This window comes from Ceratotherium simum, chromosome 8, assembly GCF_057802395.1.
Source record: "Ceratotherium simum simum isolate JZ-2026a chromosome 8, ASM5780239v1, whole genome shotgun sequence".
Lineage (NCBI taxonomy): Eukaryota > Metazoa > Chordata > Mammalia > Perissodactyla > Rhinocerotidae > Ceratotherium > Ceratotherium simum.
Window position 1 is genome coordinate 60,833,869 of NC_141907.1, and position 19,102 is coordinate 60,852,970.

General features: G+C 43.1%; 1 protein-coding gene across 1 annotated transcript in view; it reads left to right on the forward strand.

Moving 5' to 3' along the window:
• The window catches only part of PARM1 (prostate androgen-regulated mucin-like protein 1), a 97,712-nt gene extending 81,770 nt beyond the window's left edge, over nt 1–15,942 (forward strand). Inside the window, exons 3-4 of the mRNA XM_014788071.2 lie at nt 3,961–4,039; nt 15,033–15,942. Coding sequence (XP_014643557.1) covers nt 3,961–4,039; nt 15,033–15,117 — 164 coding nt within the window. The 3' untranslated portion in view covers nt 15,118–15,942. The remainder of the gene's footprint in view (nt 1–3,960; nt 4,040–15,032) is intronic.
• The last annotated feature ends 3,160 nt before the right edge of the window (nt 15,943–19,102 follow it).

Consider the following 19,102-nt stretch of genomic DNA (forward strand, 5'->3'; position numbering starts at 1 on the left):
GCACAGTAATTGGGCTCAAAAACTGCCAAACTGCCGGTTACCTTTATGTGTGTGTATGTGTGTGCCAATATTACACCCATTCTTTCAACATTAATTAAATGAGTTAAGTACCCACTATGCGCTAGAGACTGTGCCTGGTGCTAAGAGTGTGGGCAGAAGAGGGAAGAGATGCAAGATGAATATGATTAGAATCTGCCTGGGGAAGCTCATAAACACAGCACAGAATGTTTGAAAGAGCAGACGCAGAGCTGAGAACACACAACACCACTGTAATTTGCTTGGGGGTGTCAGAAAGGCTTCTCAGAGAGGTTGATATTTAGTTGTCAGGAAGAAAGAGCAGGAGCTGGCCAAGTTGAGAAAAGGGCCAGGGGAGGTAACCAGTGTATTAATGATTAAAAATGCAAACTCTGGAATGAAACAGTCCTGGGTTCAACTGTTAGCTTAATCATTTACCAGACTGAAAAACTTGAATCAAGTGCTTAATCTCTCTGAACGTTAACTTTCTCTTCCATAAAATGGGAATGATTCTACTCATCTCACAAATAGAATTAAACAGGATGATCACTGTAAAGTTCTTGGCACAGTGCCAGCCCAAAGTAACCCCCTACAAGTGTAGACTATGCTATTTATTCTTCAGCCTGTTCCCAGTTTTTTGTTGGGGGTTGTTATGAAAGTGGTGAAATGACACCCCCGAGAAATCCCAGCCTTCAGAGAGGCCCAAAATTCGAGGAAGCTTTGGCTCATGGATCTTCAACAGCCCTCTGGTCAGGCAGAACACGGTGGAATGTGCTAGCACAGTGGAATATTCTGGCATCTCGGCTTATAAAATATACAGATAAGTTTCTTCCAATTCTCTCTTAATTTCTTCTGGCTCCAGGGCTTTACAGCGTGAGTCACACCCAGTCTGTAACAGCGCAAATCTCAGTGAGGAGGAACTGAAATGCCAGCCACCTTCCCATCCCCCACTCCCAGAGCACTGCCACCTAGTGTCCACACCTTCCTCACAGGGCAGAGCCTCCCCTGCCCCAGCCACACCTTTCTCATTTTCCTTCTCCCTGCCCCACTTTGAAAAAAGAAAGAGTCAGAGGAGAAGGGGAATTCCAGTTTGGCTTACACAGAACTCAGGGGGAAATGACATTTGTTTTCACAAGGAGGAAATCAAGCCTTTTCAGTTACCATATGAGGTTGTGCTGATGCTGGCTCAGCAACCCCCTCATATGCTCAAACTGTGATGCCCTGAGGTGTGGAACTTCCCAGGGTGAGGTTCCCGGCTGCTTCTGAAGGTAGCAGCTGCTGCAGCCTGAAAGCCAGCTCAGGACACAAGACCTCCTAGGCTGGGAGCCTGATAGAGATCTTCTTGTTCCAGAAGTCTCTGGCTCCCATGGCTGCCACCCTCTGAGAAGAGCCAGTGGGTGGCAGAATCATTAGTAAGGTGGTCCAAATATTTAAGTACAATCTATTTACCTCACATGTTTTGGCCTCATATTGGGCAGTACCAACCCTCAGAAGTGCCCCTTTGCTCAGCTGCACTGAGGGGCCCATCAGGTGGAAAACCGCCTGCTCATTCCAGCTCTGGTCTCCTGGGCTCTTCTCTGTGAACAAGAAAGAAGAGCCCCATCTGAACACTGGGGTTACACCCAGAGCTAGACAGTCACCAGTCACACAGAGGGGAAGCAGGTCACTCTATCACTTGCTGTTTTAGAAAAAAAGAACAGCACTTGAGTTGGGGAACTGCCTGATTTATCTTTAGAAAGAGGTGGTATATAAATAAGTTAAATAAATTGCAGAGTTAGAGGAGATCCAATGCTTCGAGTTAGGGAAGAAACTTTGAAAAATGTCACCCCTACGATTTCCTATATTAAACCATCCCTGGGGCAAGAAAGAAGAGTCTCCTAGGGAAATCAACTATATTCCTCCTCTTCTCCCATCTTTTTAAAGGGGAAAGTTAAATTAAAAGGTCTGTTTTTAAAGCTGCTCCTAATTGCAATCACTGTATCTTTTTGAAGCTTGAAATACCCCCATCACCTCATCTTGCAGTAATAATCCTCATTTCACAAGCTCTTAAAAGAGCTGTTAAGAGGCTTCAGTGAACTTTGAATTGTTCTGATTTCAGCACAGTTTGGAGGCCGAGAAGCCAAGCGCAGCCTGTCAAAGTCGGAGTGGAGGTTTTCCACAAGAGGATCTGACCTTGAACTTCTACTTGATCCAGTCTGCACATTTGAGCGTTTAGTGCCATAATTCTACCTTTACAATAGTAAAAAGGGGAAGAGGGATGCACTGATAATTATACTAACCTGGCTCTAAAGGATTCTAGGAGCAAGGAGATGGGCATGTGTGTGTCCAGAAGTGTGGAAGCTGTGAAATGGTGCTATATGGCCAGTCTGTGTAGACACATCAAGCTCTGGTCTTAATCGCAATGGTGGCAATGAACCTCCTTGCCTCTCTTTTGGAAATTATAACCACTGGGGGTATGGATGTCTGATGTAGCTTTCTTTCACCCAGAACTTTTGGGGAGTTACTAAAGAGTTAATAAGTAGACTGATTTGCTTCTGAGCTCTGCTCTAATTCCTTTGGTGGAAGGGTTAATGAGAAGAACAATATACAAAAGCCATTCATAAGAGTGGGAAAAAAATAAAAGGAGAAATGGCAAGATAATCTACAAATGATTAGTCTCAAAAAATGTGGGGCAGATCCATCACCTTTGAGATCTGGTACACAAGAGATGGGCACTGATCCAGGATGGTACATTTTGGATAGGACTTTAGCTTGGTGCACATGGCATCTCATTTAATCCTCCTAAAATCGTGTGAAAGGGCAGAGTGGCTACAGGTGAGTGGTATACGAGTGGACAGATTTAAGTAAATAGCCCGTGGTCACACAGCTAATTATGGCGGAACCACACCTGAATCCACATATTCAGACTCCAGATCTCTGATGCTCTTTCCAATGTGTTTCAGAGTACCGTTCATTTGTTGAAGTGGTAAATAATTTCCCCGTGGCCTGAGAGAGTAAATGGAGTCCCTAACACCAGCTGTACTGCCCAAGCTTTAACTGTTAGGGGACAAGAGCCCAATTGATTCTGGGTATTTCTAAGGTGAAATAACACTGAAGTATATACATTATTAGTCCAAAGCTCACACAAAAAGAGTGTTGTGCTTCAAAACAGTAATCTTTGGAAGCAGTATGGTTATTCTTACCAGGCTACGTCCTCAAAGAGTTGTTTTTTTTTTTAACTGCCCATTAATAGTTGCCTTTGGAAGCAGGCTTCAAATTACACAGTAAAACATTCTTGTTACTTTATAATTGCACCTGGTTATTTCTACAAACAAAACATAGGCTTATCTACCAGACGTGACCTTATTTTTATACCAAACTTGACATTATTCTCTGCAAAATCGAATTCACCTTTCAAGGATAAAAACTGGACACATTTCCCCAAGAGGAGTTTTAAAAAATGTTTTGATTTGACGGCGTCATTAAAATTAGTGCATCTCCTACCAAGATGACCCTTTTGAGGTGGACGTTACTGATACACCCGTGCGGTTCTGGATTATTAAAAAACCAACCACATTACTTTGTCATGAGCCTTAGGTAAAACGTTCTAAGTCTTCCGGTATTTTGCAAGTGGCAGAAAGACAAGTGAGAGCCTATAAAAGAAGAAAAGAGGACATCAGGAAATTTTAAATCCATGACCCCTGCAAACAGTAGCAACAGCAGCAACAGAATGGTGTCATTCTTAAAAAGATAATCAAATATTATGGTGGACTGTTCTCTGAACTCCAGGCCAGTCAAAAGGTCTTAATAAACGTTGGTCATTTACTGAACCTCACCTAGCATGAGAAGCATTTTGGTAACAGAATTAAGATCCTGGGTTGCGTTCCAGCTCTGACTTCTGCGCAGAATGGTCTCAAATGAATGCCCTTCCTTCATCTTCTTTCCCGTGCCTTTCCTCCTTCACAGGCAGCATCGCCGCCATCACGGTGACAGTCATTGCCGTTGTGTTGTTGGTGTTTGGAGTCGCGGCGTATCTGAAGATCAGGTGAGCGCACCTTCCTCTTCTTTGTGAAGAACAGGATTCCATGTTGTCGGGCTCCAGGCTGAGAGCTGTTTTGCTGAGTGCTTGTTTCTTGATAATTATCTGAGGTCTCAGAAATATTGGCAGGGAAGTGAAAATGGCCAGCGTACTCCACACTGGGCAGGGATAGATGGTACAGTATCTGAAAACTGGCAAAGCAGAAGAAACAACCTGGAATATAGAGCATGATGATGTAATGAAACGAGAAGGAAGCCGGAGTCAGGAGATTGAGGCCTTGGCCCTCTGCCCTTGGCTCACTCACCTCATCACCCTGAGAAAGCCACTCGCCTCCTGAACCTCAAGGTGTCTCATCTGTGAAATGGGAGAGAGGGGTGGCTTAGTGCTTCCTGAACACTGATATGTTCTGAACACTGATGTGTGGATGTGTACCCAGTCTATAAAGCAAAATCTCGAAAATATAAGGCAAGCGTAGCATTTTCTGTAAAACTGGTTTTTTCCCCTGAGATTATGTCCTTATATCTTTGGTTTTAAAATATGTTTTATTTTATGAAATGAAGATGATCACAGATGGTAGCTGAGTTTTTATTTTCCTTAGCCGAATAGAAAGTTGCAGTAGTCTGTGAATCCCTCGCTTTTCTTGTCTACTGCTCTGTGAAATCCCAGGACATTACTCACCCTGAGTGTCCTTCCAGCTGTAAAATGCCAAATGGCAAGTAGCAGTCTGATTTGCCAGTCTGGGCACTGCCTGTAACAAGGGACAGAAGGACAGGTGCCGCCATGATGAGCACAGCCACTCCCTGACCTCAACACGTTCTCCTCCCACCAGCTGGAGCCATCTTATGGAAGCTCCTCTGACGCTGTCACTCCTCCCTCAGAAGCCCCCAGTGGCTTCCCCCTGCACTTAGAATTAACCCCTCAGCTTGGCCCTCAAGTTCATTCATGGAGCCGCCCCTGCCTACCTCTTCTCACTCATCACCGTCTTTCTCTCCCTCTTAACCGCTTAGCTGCAGTCACACTGGCTTCCTGTTCAATTCTTAGAACACACCAGGTTCTTTTTCTCTCCAGGCCCTTGGCTCTTGTTGGTCCCTGTCCCTGAAATGCTTTTCTTGTAGCTCTTCCTCATGCGTGGCTTTCACGTCACATCCTCCAGGAGACGTCCCCTCCAGTTTGGTGCCCCTGTTATTTATTCTCTTAGTGCCTCAATTACTTTCATCCTGGCTGTTATCCCTATTATTTTGTTTGTTTTTTATTTATTTGTTTGCTTGTTTATTGTCTCTTTTCCCCACCACAAAGTAAGCTCCATGAGGACGTCGACTTTATCTGTGAGCACAGTGCTGGCACACAGGAGATGCTCACTAAGTTGAATAAATGAACAAGTACACGTAAGCACACTCCATCCCCAGGCACTGTCGTGCACACACACACACTCCTGACTGACTTCTCTTCCCCGAAGCCATGCTTCTTCCTCAAGAGGCTGTGCCCGCCCTGTGCTTCCCTCCTGCCCTGGTTCCCCACGGGAGTTCATGTATTTAACTTCTCTTCTCTGTGCACACATCCTCTTTACTGCCCTTTCTCGTTTCCTCTAGTCACCCCAGTCCAGACCAACACCCACTAGGGAACTCTCCCCTCCGCCTTCCCTTTTCTCTCCCTCCATCTTTTGTTTTAAATGTGCACCAAATGAATCTGATGATGGTGTCAAGCATGAGAGTGCCTTGTAATATCACCTTTAGGTAACGTACAAAGAACAGGAAAGCCAAGTTTTCGAAGAGAAATTGAAATTAAAGGGCCAGCATTACCTGTGTCTAAAAGCCTTTATAAAAGAATCCAGAGGTCTTCTTCAAATTAAAAAAAAAACAAAAAAACTTTCTCTTCATTAAGTCTATATTTCCTTGAGCAGCAAACTTAATTTTTAATTTTATGAAATTGTATCTTACTGAATGATGCCCTTTTCCATCTGGCTTAATTGCTAGTTTATCACTGTAGACACACTGTATTTTAATTATGAGTTAAATTGGCTTTTACAAACTAGTTGGGAACCTCATTCCCGGTTGGTATCAGAGTTTCTCTTTGTGTCTGGGGGAGGAGGAGGCTAAAAAAAAAGAAACTTATGGATAAACTTTAGAGTTATTTTGGAACCACCAGTGGTGAGTTTCTGAAGGGCTAAGGTCACCAAAAATGCAACCTCCACTGGAGTGTGGAGCGAAATAGAAACACTTCCCTCTTGTCACATACTTGCCAAAAATGATGTTGAAATAACCTAAGGACTCTTCCTCTTGACTCCAGGCAAGAATTGAGCTTTACCACCTCAAACTTTCCGCTGACTATAGACAGGCAGTCTAGGACAGTGATTAAGAATTCATACTCTAGGGGCCATCCCCATGGCGTAGTGGTTAACTTCGCGCGCTCCGCTGCTGGCGGCGTGGGTTCGGATCCCAGGCGTGTACTGACGCACTGCTTGTCAAGCCATGCTGTGGTGGCATCCCATATAAAATGGAGGAAAATAGGCACAGATGTTAACCCAGGGCCAGTCTTCCTCAGAAAAAAGAGGACAATTGGCGTGGATGTTAGCTCAGGGCTGATCTTCCTCACAAAAAAAAATAGAATTCAGACTCTAGAAACAGGGAGACTTCAGTTGAAATCCTAGCTCTACCACTTTCTAGCAGGTTCTAGTGTGACCTGAGCACGTTACAGAGCTTCACTAACCTTCACTTCCCTCCCTTATAAAATAAGGGCAGTAATTTTAAGTACTTGGTAGCATTTTTGGGAGGATTAATGGACACTGCTTCCCAAGTACATAGCACTACCATCATCATTGCCATCATCAAAGTCGTCAACTGGAAGGGACCCCAGCACGATAGTTGCTTGATAGGTAGTTACCGAGCATTAGCCATGGACCAGGCACTCTTCTCAGCAGTGGGGTCACATCATGATGACACACAGTCCTGCCATCACAGAACTTACTGTGTTTGGAAGATTTTGCTAGTAGGCCATTAAAATTGGTTCTAATGAGTGCTGATTAAAATTGTGTAACATTTTATTTTAAAAATTTAAAGTATATTTTCTCCAGGCATTCTCAACACCAGATCAATTCGGTGAATGATTAAGTTGAGTTAGTCACTGTTTCTCTCCCCCATGTAGGTCCTCCCTTTTAAATGTAAAAAGGCCCCAGTGGTATAAGTATAAGGTTGCTATTTATCTTTGGCATTACAAACTTAAGTGTGGATAAAGCGATCAGACTCCTGCTTAGAAACCCCCTAAGGAAAACCCCTATCTGCTACTCTATTAATTATTTCGGCAAAATGATAACATAAGGAGGTTAATCGCTCTCATGAATCTTAGGGCTGTGCTAAAACCCTTTCAAGTGTTATTTTGCCAGATTCTTGGAAAGCCCCACTAATCATTAATTAAAAATACATTTGGTTCAATTGACAGATGTGGGTGTGTGTGCGTGTGTGTGTGTGTGTGTGTGTGTGTGTACCTAAAGTTGGGTTTTGCCTTGGTTGGAAATTTATTATGCTCCTATCATCCCAGATTTCTGAGAACAATAACGTGACAAGAGGTCCGTTGTCTGTGGCCTTTTAGCTCACTTGGCTGCAGCAGCAAGTGACTGAAATTGCAGCCCATGAGGGAGCCATTAGCTTCTGGCCTGCAACCATGGCTATCGCCTGGGCCAGCCAATGTCCCTGCAAATGCAAAAGAAGAGTCCGCTTGAAAGGGCAGCCTCACAACCAGAAAAAGGGCATGCCTTGCAAGCTCTGCTAACCATGGCTCAGTAGTTTCACCTTTTTCTCAAATTCTAATTCCCTCTGAAGGCACTGGTAAACTCATTAGCCATCTGTTTTCACACTCCTATTCTTCAGGGACCCATGACCCCTAGTTTGTCACAGTGTCCACTGCCCGGAGAGCCACATCTTTCAGTAAACTAAGCCCCTTTTGGATGAGGCTTATAAAAATGAACTGCCCTGAACCTTCCAGGGCTCCTCTCAATTATTGGCCTTCCATTTTAACCAGCAGCAGTATGGCGTGGGGGGAGGAACGTGGGCTTTGCAGTCAGGCTCAACACTGACCCTTCTGCGTACTATTTAAGCGGCCTTGGGCCACTTATAATCTCCCTGATCTTTAATTTATTCAGCTGCAAAAATAGTGCTGACAACACCTATCTTTCAAGCTTGTTTTGAAGATGAAAGGAAGAAATCAACATAGAGTACCTGGAGGGACCACAGAGCATGGAGGTTAAAAACATGTACTTGAGGGCAAGTTTAGTAATCACTCTGTGCTCAGTTTCTTCATTCGTAAAATGCGACTGTAATACTAAGACCTAAGTCTGGATGGTTATGAGGATTAAATCATGAACAAATAAACATTCAGTGCTGGGTACTAGGTGAGGGTGATGGAAGGGCTACCTACTGTTGCTATTGTAATTGTTGTTGTTAAAACACGGCTTACTACTTAGGAGCTCAGCAAAATGGTAGCTGCCAAGAGTCCCATTCAGTAGGCATCAGGAATTCAAAGGAGAAGAGAGAGGAGGAGGAGGAAGATGGTGCAGCAGCTCAGTTTTCTATTATGTATTGATGTGCGGGCTTCCATGTTCCATTTTGACAATTTCAACTGTGCTATTTCTAAAGGCCTGTGGACTTGCATCCATGTTATACAGAGATGTTATTACAGGGCTTGTTTGCAACTTTAAAGGAAAGCAGGGCCGGCCCGGTGGCTTAGAGGTTAAGTGCGTGCGCTCTGCCACTGGCAGCACAGGGTTCAGGTCCGGCGTGCACCGACGCACTGCTTCTCCCGCCATGCTGAGGCCGCATCCCACATACAGCAACTAGCAGGATGTGCAGCTATCACATACAACTATCTACCGGGGCTTTGGGGGAAGAAAAGGAGGAGGATTGGCAATAGATGTTAGCTCAGAGCCGGTCTTCCTCAGCAAAAAAAGGAGGATTAGCATGGATGTTAGCTCAGGGCTGATCTTCCTCACAAAAAAAAAAAAAGGAAAGCAAAGGCCCTGCCTGCCTCTTGCAGAAGGCTGTCTTTAATTAGTGATGATTGAAGAATGAAGTAAGTCGGTTTGGTTTTGTTTAAATTGGCTCAAAACTGTTCAGCCACGAGATAATCCCCTACTCGAGAGTCCGTATCTGCTATCGCCAGCAGTGTGGATGCTGCTATAATTAGGTGTGCTGGTAACTCAGACAGACAGCAGGGGCTGTTCCCTGCACAAAAATAAATGTGATCTTGATTTATAGACACGACAGGGCCTGGATCTTAAGGCATTTTGTTAGAAGTCACCTGTTTTGCTTTAAGTCTTCTATTATGATTACATTTTATACAACTGGATTCCTTCTGGTGGTGGTCAGGCTTAAAGAGTAGGCTCAGCCAGCCATAAAGGCTAGCTTCCAGAATTTGTTACCTACAAGTTGCCTTTTTCAAATCAGCTTTTGGCTTTCTGTAGGTCTAGTTGACTTGATTCTCTACCTCAGTGGTTCTCCAGCTTTAATGTGCATACGAATCAATGGGAAAGCTTATTAAAAACAGTTTCCTGGATCTCATTCATCCCCATAGGTTCTCATTTAGTAGGTTGGAGTGGGGCCCATGCATTGGCATTTCTTACCAGCTCACAGGTGATGCCAATGCTGCTGGTCTGAGGACCATACTTTGAGTAACCCTGCTCTACCCTCATTCCCTAACACTCCAAACACACACTTTGCTCTAGAGTTGCCCAGCTGTTCATGCCTCTGTTACTTTGAACATGCTGATCCCTCTGTTGGAGGTGTTTGGTTCACCTCTTTTTAATCTGGCTAATTCCAAGGCTAGCTCAAAAGACACCCCCTCTGGGAAGCCTCCTCCCACCCTCTCCATGGTGGGTTCCTTTGTACCACTCACTTCTCTGTCCTGGAATCACTGCGTTCTCTGCCATTCTTCTCCACTAGAATGATATAAAGCCCCCAGCAGTACCTGACATAATAGTTGCTTTATAAACATTTGCTGGCTGAGTGAAGGATTCTGGGTAGGGACGTTTGGGGTGTGGCAGCAGTATTTGTTTATTCCAAATCCAGAGAAACTAGGTATAGAGAAGGGGAAGCCATTGGAATCTGTTAAACCATAGACTTGCTCTAGTTACCATGTGACTCTGAACTTGCTTACAGATAGACAAGTGTTCCAGTGTGCAGGCCGCCTCTGTGTTGAGTGTCTGCCAATATGATATCTGGCAGATAATTTTAAAAAATAAAATAAATTTTATCTGCCACTTCAAAATAAAGGTGATTATTTAAAGATAAGTTTGAAAGTGACATCTTTTTAAAAGAAACCCAGACTATGGAAAGAACACTTTGAAAATGAATGTTTGGAAATGTTTCTCATTGGGATTTTGGTAGAAAGAAGACAGAACTGACAGGATTCCTGAATTATGATACTCATTCTGCCACTAACTTGCTATGGTAACTGTGGGCAAATGAAATCATCCCTAAGGTCACAGTTTTCTTAGCTTCAAAATCATAGCTTACAATGTCAATTTCTTAGTTTTGACAAATGTGCCATGGTTTTGTAAGATGTTCACATCAAGGGAAGCTGGGGGAAGGCCATATGGGAATTTATCTTTGCAGTTCTTCTATAAATCTAAAATCATTCCAATATAAAGTTTATTTTTAAAAAATTATAGTCCAGTAGCTACCACACAGATGTGCTGTTTGCTCCTGCCCCAGAGCCTTTGCACTTGCTGTTCTCTCTGTCTCTGTGGTATAGCCCAGGCATCCATATGGTTCATCTGCACCCCCTTTCTGTGTCTGCTCAAATGTCGTCTTAGTGAGACTTTCCCTGATCACCTATTCAAAATTACAATCCTCACCTCCCATGGGGAATTCCTCACTTCCCCTTCCCTCTTCATTTTCCTCCATGACACTGATTACCATCTGCCATATTATTTTTCATGTCGTATTTATTGTGTCTACCCCCACTAGAATGTGAGATCCCTTAGGACAGGGATTTGGTCTTTTCGTTCACAGAAGTATCCCCCAGGCCCCAGAATAGAGCCTGATAGATGGTAAGTTTTCAATGAATAGTTAAATGAAAAGGAGTCAGGCAGGGAAATCACAATCAGAGAAAGCAAGCCACCAGCGGAAATAAAGGAGACAGTGACAGCTGCACCAAGTAGCTTTGCTAATGGATGATAAGAGTCTAAGGCTTAATTACTAATGACTAATGAGCTGCAAGTTCAGCTGTGTTTTCCCAGCACTAAGTCATATCTTATTCATCTTTATATCCCTCCTTCTTAGCACATAATAAGCACTAATGATTGAATGGCAAGACCCGCATGACTATAGAGGAGAGGACTTTGTGAGGAATAGCAATAAACTAGGTTGGAGACTTGATGGCGAACTGGGCTTGATCCTTATAAAGGAGAAGGTGTTTTCTAAAATATGTTTGTTTCAACACAAGGCATCATTCATTTTCAAAGACAATTGAGTTCCATTAAGTATTAATGTTACAGTTATCTTAAAATAGGTACCATTCCATGGTTGTGGAGAAGGCCTCAAACCACAAATATCACCACCACATCTGCCAGTTGTCACCAACAAGGCATCACCAATTGGAGTGGCGGGCAGGAGGAGTGGAGAGGGCTGCTTCCTATTAGAGCAAAGCCCCTTGTGAAGGAAGCATAGAGGCAGGGGCTTAACATAAGTCATTCCCTATTTTGTCCCGGCAGGTTCTGCTTTCAGCGAACTAAACAGTACAATACAGTAGAACAACTTTGACAACAAGCACAGTGCCATTGACTAACAGGGACTTTGAGCACTGTGCTGAGGGCTTTAAAGCCACATCATCGCATGGGAGAAATTCAGCTGTAATTCTCTTTCCTCTTCATATCTTTAAGGTCAAAATGGCGGCTTTGACCCTTTGAGTTCTTTAATAAGATATTTTCACTTTGCCGCAATTATATGGCTCAATGAATTACCACAGGCCATACTAATCACTGCTGGTATTGACCCAGCAAACTCCATATATACTGTTTATATGCTAATAGATGTGAGCAGTTATCATCAAATATTTATAAAAGAACCACTGCATCAAGAGCAACATATGAGGTGTTCAGAAAATTAGAAGAAAAGTAAGACATGGTCTGCCCCCAAGAGGGTTGCCATCAGAGGGGAGCCAGGGTCCAGCAAGTAGAAAACAGAGCTGTGTTGGATGGGTGCCAGTCTTTACAACAAAACTGAGTAAACACAACTGCTTTGACCCAATGATGAAGTCATGCGTACAGATTGCTGTGCAGAGTGCAATTAGATGAAGAAGTGTCCCATCATAGAGCCAGGAGACCTAGGTATTGGTACCAGCTCTACCATTAAGTCACATGGACAAAGTCACCTAGATTCCTTGAGCCCCACTTTCCTAATCTTTTCACCTCTTAGACTCCACAAATGGCAATCTGAAAACCTCCCCCGCTTCCAACTGAAACATGCCCTGATTTAAGAAGTTCTGACCTAGAGAAATAGTTTAAAATGATCGCTAATTATTCCCCCTTATCACACACACACAAAAATGTGTTTGTCTTACTCCTTCTATGGTATTATAGAATTTATCCAAACCTGACTTGAATCCCAGCACACCCGATATCTTCTTGTTTAGGCTCGTTAATATATTAAAACAAGCCCTACAGGTTCAGTACATTCCCAAATGTGGTTTATCTATATCTCTTGCTTTGCTTTCCCCATTTATCAGCATTTTGCTCAACTCACTGTTTGTTCAAACGAGTAGGCCAAGAAAAGTGAAAGGTCTGTCTTTTTCCTTTATTTTACTAGTGTTTGTGTCATAGACGGCTCTGCTAATACAGCAGATTCAGACAGCTCTGATCAAATAGTCTCGCCTCAAATTACCATAAGCAGTAAAACCTGATGACCAGAAGATTTTTAATCCTCTAACCCCGCTCAAGCATGATAGTAATTTTTAAAAACTCAAATCACAATAATATAAGGAGCTGGTTTTTTAACCATGCCTGGGGCGTAGGCTCAGGTGTTCCTGGTAGGAGGGAGACTCACTTTTCACTCAATTCCCTTTTATACTGTTTGCAGATTTGCCATGTGCTTGTGTAAGTTTCATTATAATAAAAATTAAAAAGCAATACTGGCCAACATTTATTGTGCATCTACTATGTGCCAGGCATTTCATATGCATTATCTCATTTAATCCTGCCAACAACCCTAACACAATTTTTTTTTAGGTTTCTCTGTTTTATAGATGAAGAAGCGGGGATTAAAAACATATTCAAGGACATACGTCTATTGGCCCAACTGACACTTTATGGAAATAAAATTACGTGCTAGATATAGAAGTGCTGGGAGAAGTTACGTTACTGTACAAAAGCGAGGCAGACGTGCCCTGTCAGCAAAGCAACGTGGTTATTAGGTAGATGTTGGCCCGGCTTGCCACAGTAAGTCACACTGGCATTTAGGCCCAGCTCCAGTCTCCTAATCCCCAGGTTTTTACTTGTTTATTCTATAGCTTCCATTTCTCAATCATCCTGTTAAAGGATTTGATTGGAATTGGAGGTTTTAAATGTGAGGAGAGTGTTGGCGATGGATGGCCACCAGTGACCTCGTTCACCAAAACTGGCCTCCCCTATTCCCGTCGATCCAGAGATCAGCGGTGTGCTATTTGTGATCTCTTTCCTTCTCACACCCGCAGAAATGAATGTGGGCCTTTAGAGAAAACAAAGTATATTGTGGAACATCCTCAAGTTTCCAGGCCTATGGACTGGGTCAGCTGAGCCAGCCTTCAGGACAGAAATCAGAATTTTGAAGGCTAAGCGTTTGAAACCAGCACATCAAGGGTCTGGTTCTTTTCAACAGATCATCTCTTTTCAAGTGCCTGGCAGATGTAAATAAGCTTCCGAAGAGTGACAGCCATTATTTTAGCAACAGATATAAGTATAGCAAATGCTTTTTGTGCCTCTCAGATTGTATTTTCATTTTGTTTGATTTTCATATCTAGCTGAGAAAGAAAGGAGGAGGATGGGCATGTTTCTCTGTACTATATATAGCATACCTGACTTCCAGTGGCAAGGTGTAACAACTCACATGCTAGCGTGAACCTCCAAGGCACCAGATGCTCATTTTTGTGGTGTTCTCCCAATCCTGTCATTAGTTTTAGTCATAAAATGACCATAATCTTCTCCAGGAAGCTGCCATCTTGTGAACAGATTGGCTTTTCAGGATGTATTTTTTTCCAATCACTTTTCCTTCCACAAGCATTTATTGAGGATATTCTTCCAGATGCTGGAAATAGAGCTAAGAATAAACAAAACAGGCAAATATTCCATACATATGGTCTAGTTAGGGGAGAGAGGCAATAACAAAATAAATAAGTATATTATATAGCATGTTAGAAGGTGATGATACTATGAGAAAAATTAAGCAGAGAGTGCTGGGGGAGTGGGAGTTGCAAATTTAAATAGAGTTCTTAAGGAAGGCCTCACTGAGAAGGTGACGTTTGTGCTTCTTTGTTCTATTTCTGTGAAGAATAAAATACCTAGGAATAAACTTAACCAAAGAGGTGAAAGATCTGTACACCGAAAACTATAAAACATTGCTGAAAGAAATTGAAGAAGACACAAAGAAATGGAAAGATATTCCGTGCTCTTGGATTGGAAGAATTAACATAGTTAAGATGTCCATACTTCCTAAAGCCATCTATAGATTCAATGCAATCCCTTTACTTCTTATTAAATAGCCATGGAAATGGGGCCTCCTCCTTCTCCAGCACTGGAGGTCAAGGAGAGAGACAAGGACCAAGCTGATCTCAATGGAAGGTGCCAGTCGGGCTCCCAGCTGATCAGTCGTAACGTACAGAGTGTTTGTAGACTGGGGCCTCCACGGTGGGTGGGTCTGTTGCCAAGGGTTGTCTTCCCTCTTGTGGGCCCTGTGAGCCTCCCCAGGTTCAGCCTGCAGGCTGACCTCAGATGGGCAACTTCTCCAAATAACCACAACCCTGTTCTCATTCCCAACAGGCATTCCTCCTACGGAAGGCTTTTGGATGACCATGACTACGGGTCCTGGGGGAACTACAACAATCCTCTGTACGACGACTCCTAACAAAGGAACATGGCCTGCGATGAGGAAGAACTGTTCTTTATTTATAAGTGCTTATCCAGTAGATTAATAACAAGTACCTGATGCACACTGAGCGACAATCTTAAGCCCTGTTTTGTTGGTATGGTTGTTTTGTTTTCCTCCCTCTCCTCTGGCTGCTACAACTTCCCCTTTCTGGTACAAAAAGAACCATTCTTTAAAGGTGAGTGGAGGCTGATTTGCAGCTGAAATGAGCCAACCATGAGCTGGCCAGGCCAGACCCCCATGGGGGAGGCTTCTGTACCCACCACAGGACCTACCACGAGAGGACTGAGGAAGAGGGATCGAGTTGTTTTGTCGGGGTTACTTTAAGGGGAACTTTTTGTTTGTGGTATTTCTTAAGCTTTTATTTAGGAAATTACATTAACTCTCAATGAGGGGAAAGGAAATGAATACTGGGTGGATTTCCCCTATGGGTAAGGAAGCAGGGGTTTCTCAGATTCCTTTTTAACCTCTGTTTATCTGGTTGTGTCTGACAGGACCCCTGCTTGGCTCTACAAGCTGGATGCCAGCTTCGTAGCTGCCTAATTAATGAAAGAGGAAACTAGATGTGTCCTGGAGGAGGCCAGCAGGCCGAGGGCAGAGTAGCGGGTTGCTGTCAGATCTCAGCCTGCCCTCTACCTCTTCTCCCCTCCAGGCCACGACAGCTTCTAAGGATGCCCCTTCTAGTCACCTGCAGCTGGGACCCCAGCCCACAAGATTTCAACAGAGTTGCGTTTCCACAGGAGAAGGCTATGAGATGAGTTTAGTTATAGAAGAGAAGGGAGAGGCATGCGGAGTGAGGGCACAGTGGGGGGTGGGGGTAGGGTGGGAGGGAAGAGAGGAAGCTGACATGCATCGATTACTTCATTAGAGAAGTGGGAATCAGCCCTCAATAACTCAGAGACATCCACTCCTGGATTGGAGGAGCCCATAGAATTCTTGCTTTATACCCACAAAGCAACTGGTTCACTGCCTTACTGTCCGTTGGATAATGGCTGTAAACTGTTTTAAAAAAATTTTTTTAAAGGCACTAGCCTATCTGCAATTGCTCAGTGAGGCATTTCCATGGGAAACAGACACCTTGATTAATCCATTTATTCTTCCCATACACTTACCTTACTAATTCTGTCCTTTAATAAATGAACACCCCTGGGTATACAGTCTTAAAATTCTGCATCACAAATTTTGAGAAAGAACTGATTATCTTTGCAGGCACCCATTTATTGCAGTGGTTCTCAACCAGCAGGTGATTTTGCTCCCCTCAGGGGACATTTGAAAATGTCTGGTGACATTTTTGAGTGTCACAACTTGGGGGTGCTGCTAGAGGCTATGGATGCGCTAAATGTCCTGCAATGCACAGGGTAGCCCACCACAACAAAGAATTAACTGACCCAAATGTCAATAGTGCTGAGTTTAAGAAACTCTGATTTATTGCAACGCCCATTGTGAAAAAACAAGACACTCCTCATTAGTAATATTTTTTATTTTAACTAACCGAAATGATTTCTTAAATTTTTATCTAAAAAAGTATTTAGTTTGTTGGCTGATGGGTTGTTTTTGGCATGCATGATTGCCTTTTTATTTTTATGTGTTTTTTAGGTAGCTTTATTTCATGGCTATAATTCTGTCCTCCTGTAACACCCGATATTAGCAACTGGCATCTTCTGTCCTGATTTCATGGAGTAGAAAACATATATTGGGTCCTGTTACAAAATGTGTTATATTGTCCTACAATGTCATAAAGAACTTGAAACTGGATCAATTTTTATTTCTAAACTTGGACCTGCTGCCATGACTCTGTTTGGTTTCTGGAAACTTAACCTTCAGCTCAGCCTGTCCATCACTGTAGCCCAGCAAAGACCTGACATGAAAACCACCATTGCCATGCTGTTCTAAACCTCTCTGGTGTCAGAGACACTAGGATCTGTGCCACTTCCCACAACCTGCCATCCCACACTTTGAGAAGAAATTATTCCTAAATCCCTTAGGTATCAAAGGAGAATGAGCAACCCGCAGAGGTGTTTTACAACAGAAGTGGGTAATGAGAAGGAGACTTCTAGGAATTCTGATGTCTCTGATTATTAAAAGACAAAAAAAGTGGACATTCTCAGAAAAATGGCCAGGAGTGATCAAGGGTGCCCCCTCTGGCCGTGCTTGGCCTGAATAATTGTCCCTCCTCACTACCCTCACCTCCTTTAGAGGCTTTCAGTTTGACAAAGGACAATTCAATAAAAAGAGGACATTCCCTATATTTTTTTCTCCCTCAGCCACAAGCATTTTGACAAAATGTCCATGAAACACCTTTGGAGAGGGCTCTTCTGGATGTTGCTTCAGTCATAAATACTGGGTAGAGGGACTGGCCTCTTCCTAGGGAATCCTGGCCAATTATAAACCACAGATTCAGCATCTTTCCTTACTGAAGGCTGCTGTTGTGCAAGAGCACTTTATGGATTTGTTGCTCTTATTAACTTCCAAATCCTTATGGCAAAGAGAAGAATCTGGACCTAAAGCAGATATATTGAGCAAGGTAACAGCTTCCCATAAAAACTCTAACACTCTTTGTTATGTTAGTATAAAATACCTGTGGGTTGAACCTTATTTTGCCAAGTGCATTTTTTCTGTTTTATTGAATTGGCCAAAGGGTTTTAAAAACTGTGGTCAACAAATGTTGCTTAACACACACACACACACACACACACACACACCCTGAAATATATGCCGATAGTTGACGTCCTTTACCTCAGGGAGAAGTCTGTTCAGGTCTCCTCAAGGGAAATGGCTCCAGTGGACCTAAAACAACCACACACCATCCAGGGATAGGAATAGTCATAGAGCATTAGAGAGAATGTCAGAGCAGGAGGGAGGCAAAGAGCCTCTTCTCGACCATGGATTGCAAATGATGAGAGAGTGGGATTCAACTTTGTTTTCTTGTCCCGTGGCCCTGATGAAGTCTCCTGCCCTCCCTGGATGTCTGTGTCTTCATTTCTTAAGTGGGGGTGATGCTTTCCTATTGACCTCACCCCATGCTACCTCACAAATGTGTTGTGAGGACTAATGAAATCACGTCTACAGTGTTTTCAGTTTCTGCAGAAAAATATTTATAGACGTTTTAAGTATTACATAGATATATAAGTGATCCTAGTTTCTTGTTTGTTGTTATACTGTGTGTTGTTTTTGCTTAAATCCGTAAAACAACAGCTGTACTGTAGCCACATGAGACAGCTGTTACAGCTGCCCCCCAGTGCAGCTGACTGACTGCAGGGTTAATGAGCCTGGGACCACAAAGGATGGTTTCCATCCCCAAATGAAAGGATGGCCCAGGACGTAGGTCTCACAGACTATTGAGTTAGGACCCAGGAGGTTAGGGTGACACAGTATTGATACCTGAGCACTAACAGCAGTAGACCTCTGGCCTTTACCATCCTGAAGTCTTCTAGGTTCTTTGTGGAGTTAATTTTGATTTGATATCATCTATTTGCCCTTCATCCTGCTTGCAAGGGTGCATGGTTCAATCCCTTGCATCTGGGAAATAAATTTTGCAACTGGGCCAGATGCTAATTTGCACGGTTTCACCTTCTTTGCCTTTAACCTCTTTTTGGCAAATGAATGTACCATTTCAACTTTGATTTGAAAGTGCTAGTTGATAGTGGTAATAGTGCTAACCAAGAGACCAGTGCCAGATTGCTTTCTTGGGGTGAGTTAGCCTACATCATTTAAAGATGGAAAGACGTGCAACTTCTTTGATATTTGATGTCACTGTATCTACATTTGTTGTAAGACATTGCATACTAATTATAATTATATCAATTAAAGTTGTTAAAAGCTTGCATCTGACAGTGGTAATTCACATTTTGATATGTTTTGTTATTCAAGCCATTCAGTTGATATGCTCAGTACTTCTCATATTAATTAGCCCTGGCTTGTTCCTAAAGAAAATTTATCCCATGTCAATAAATAATATTTTCTG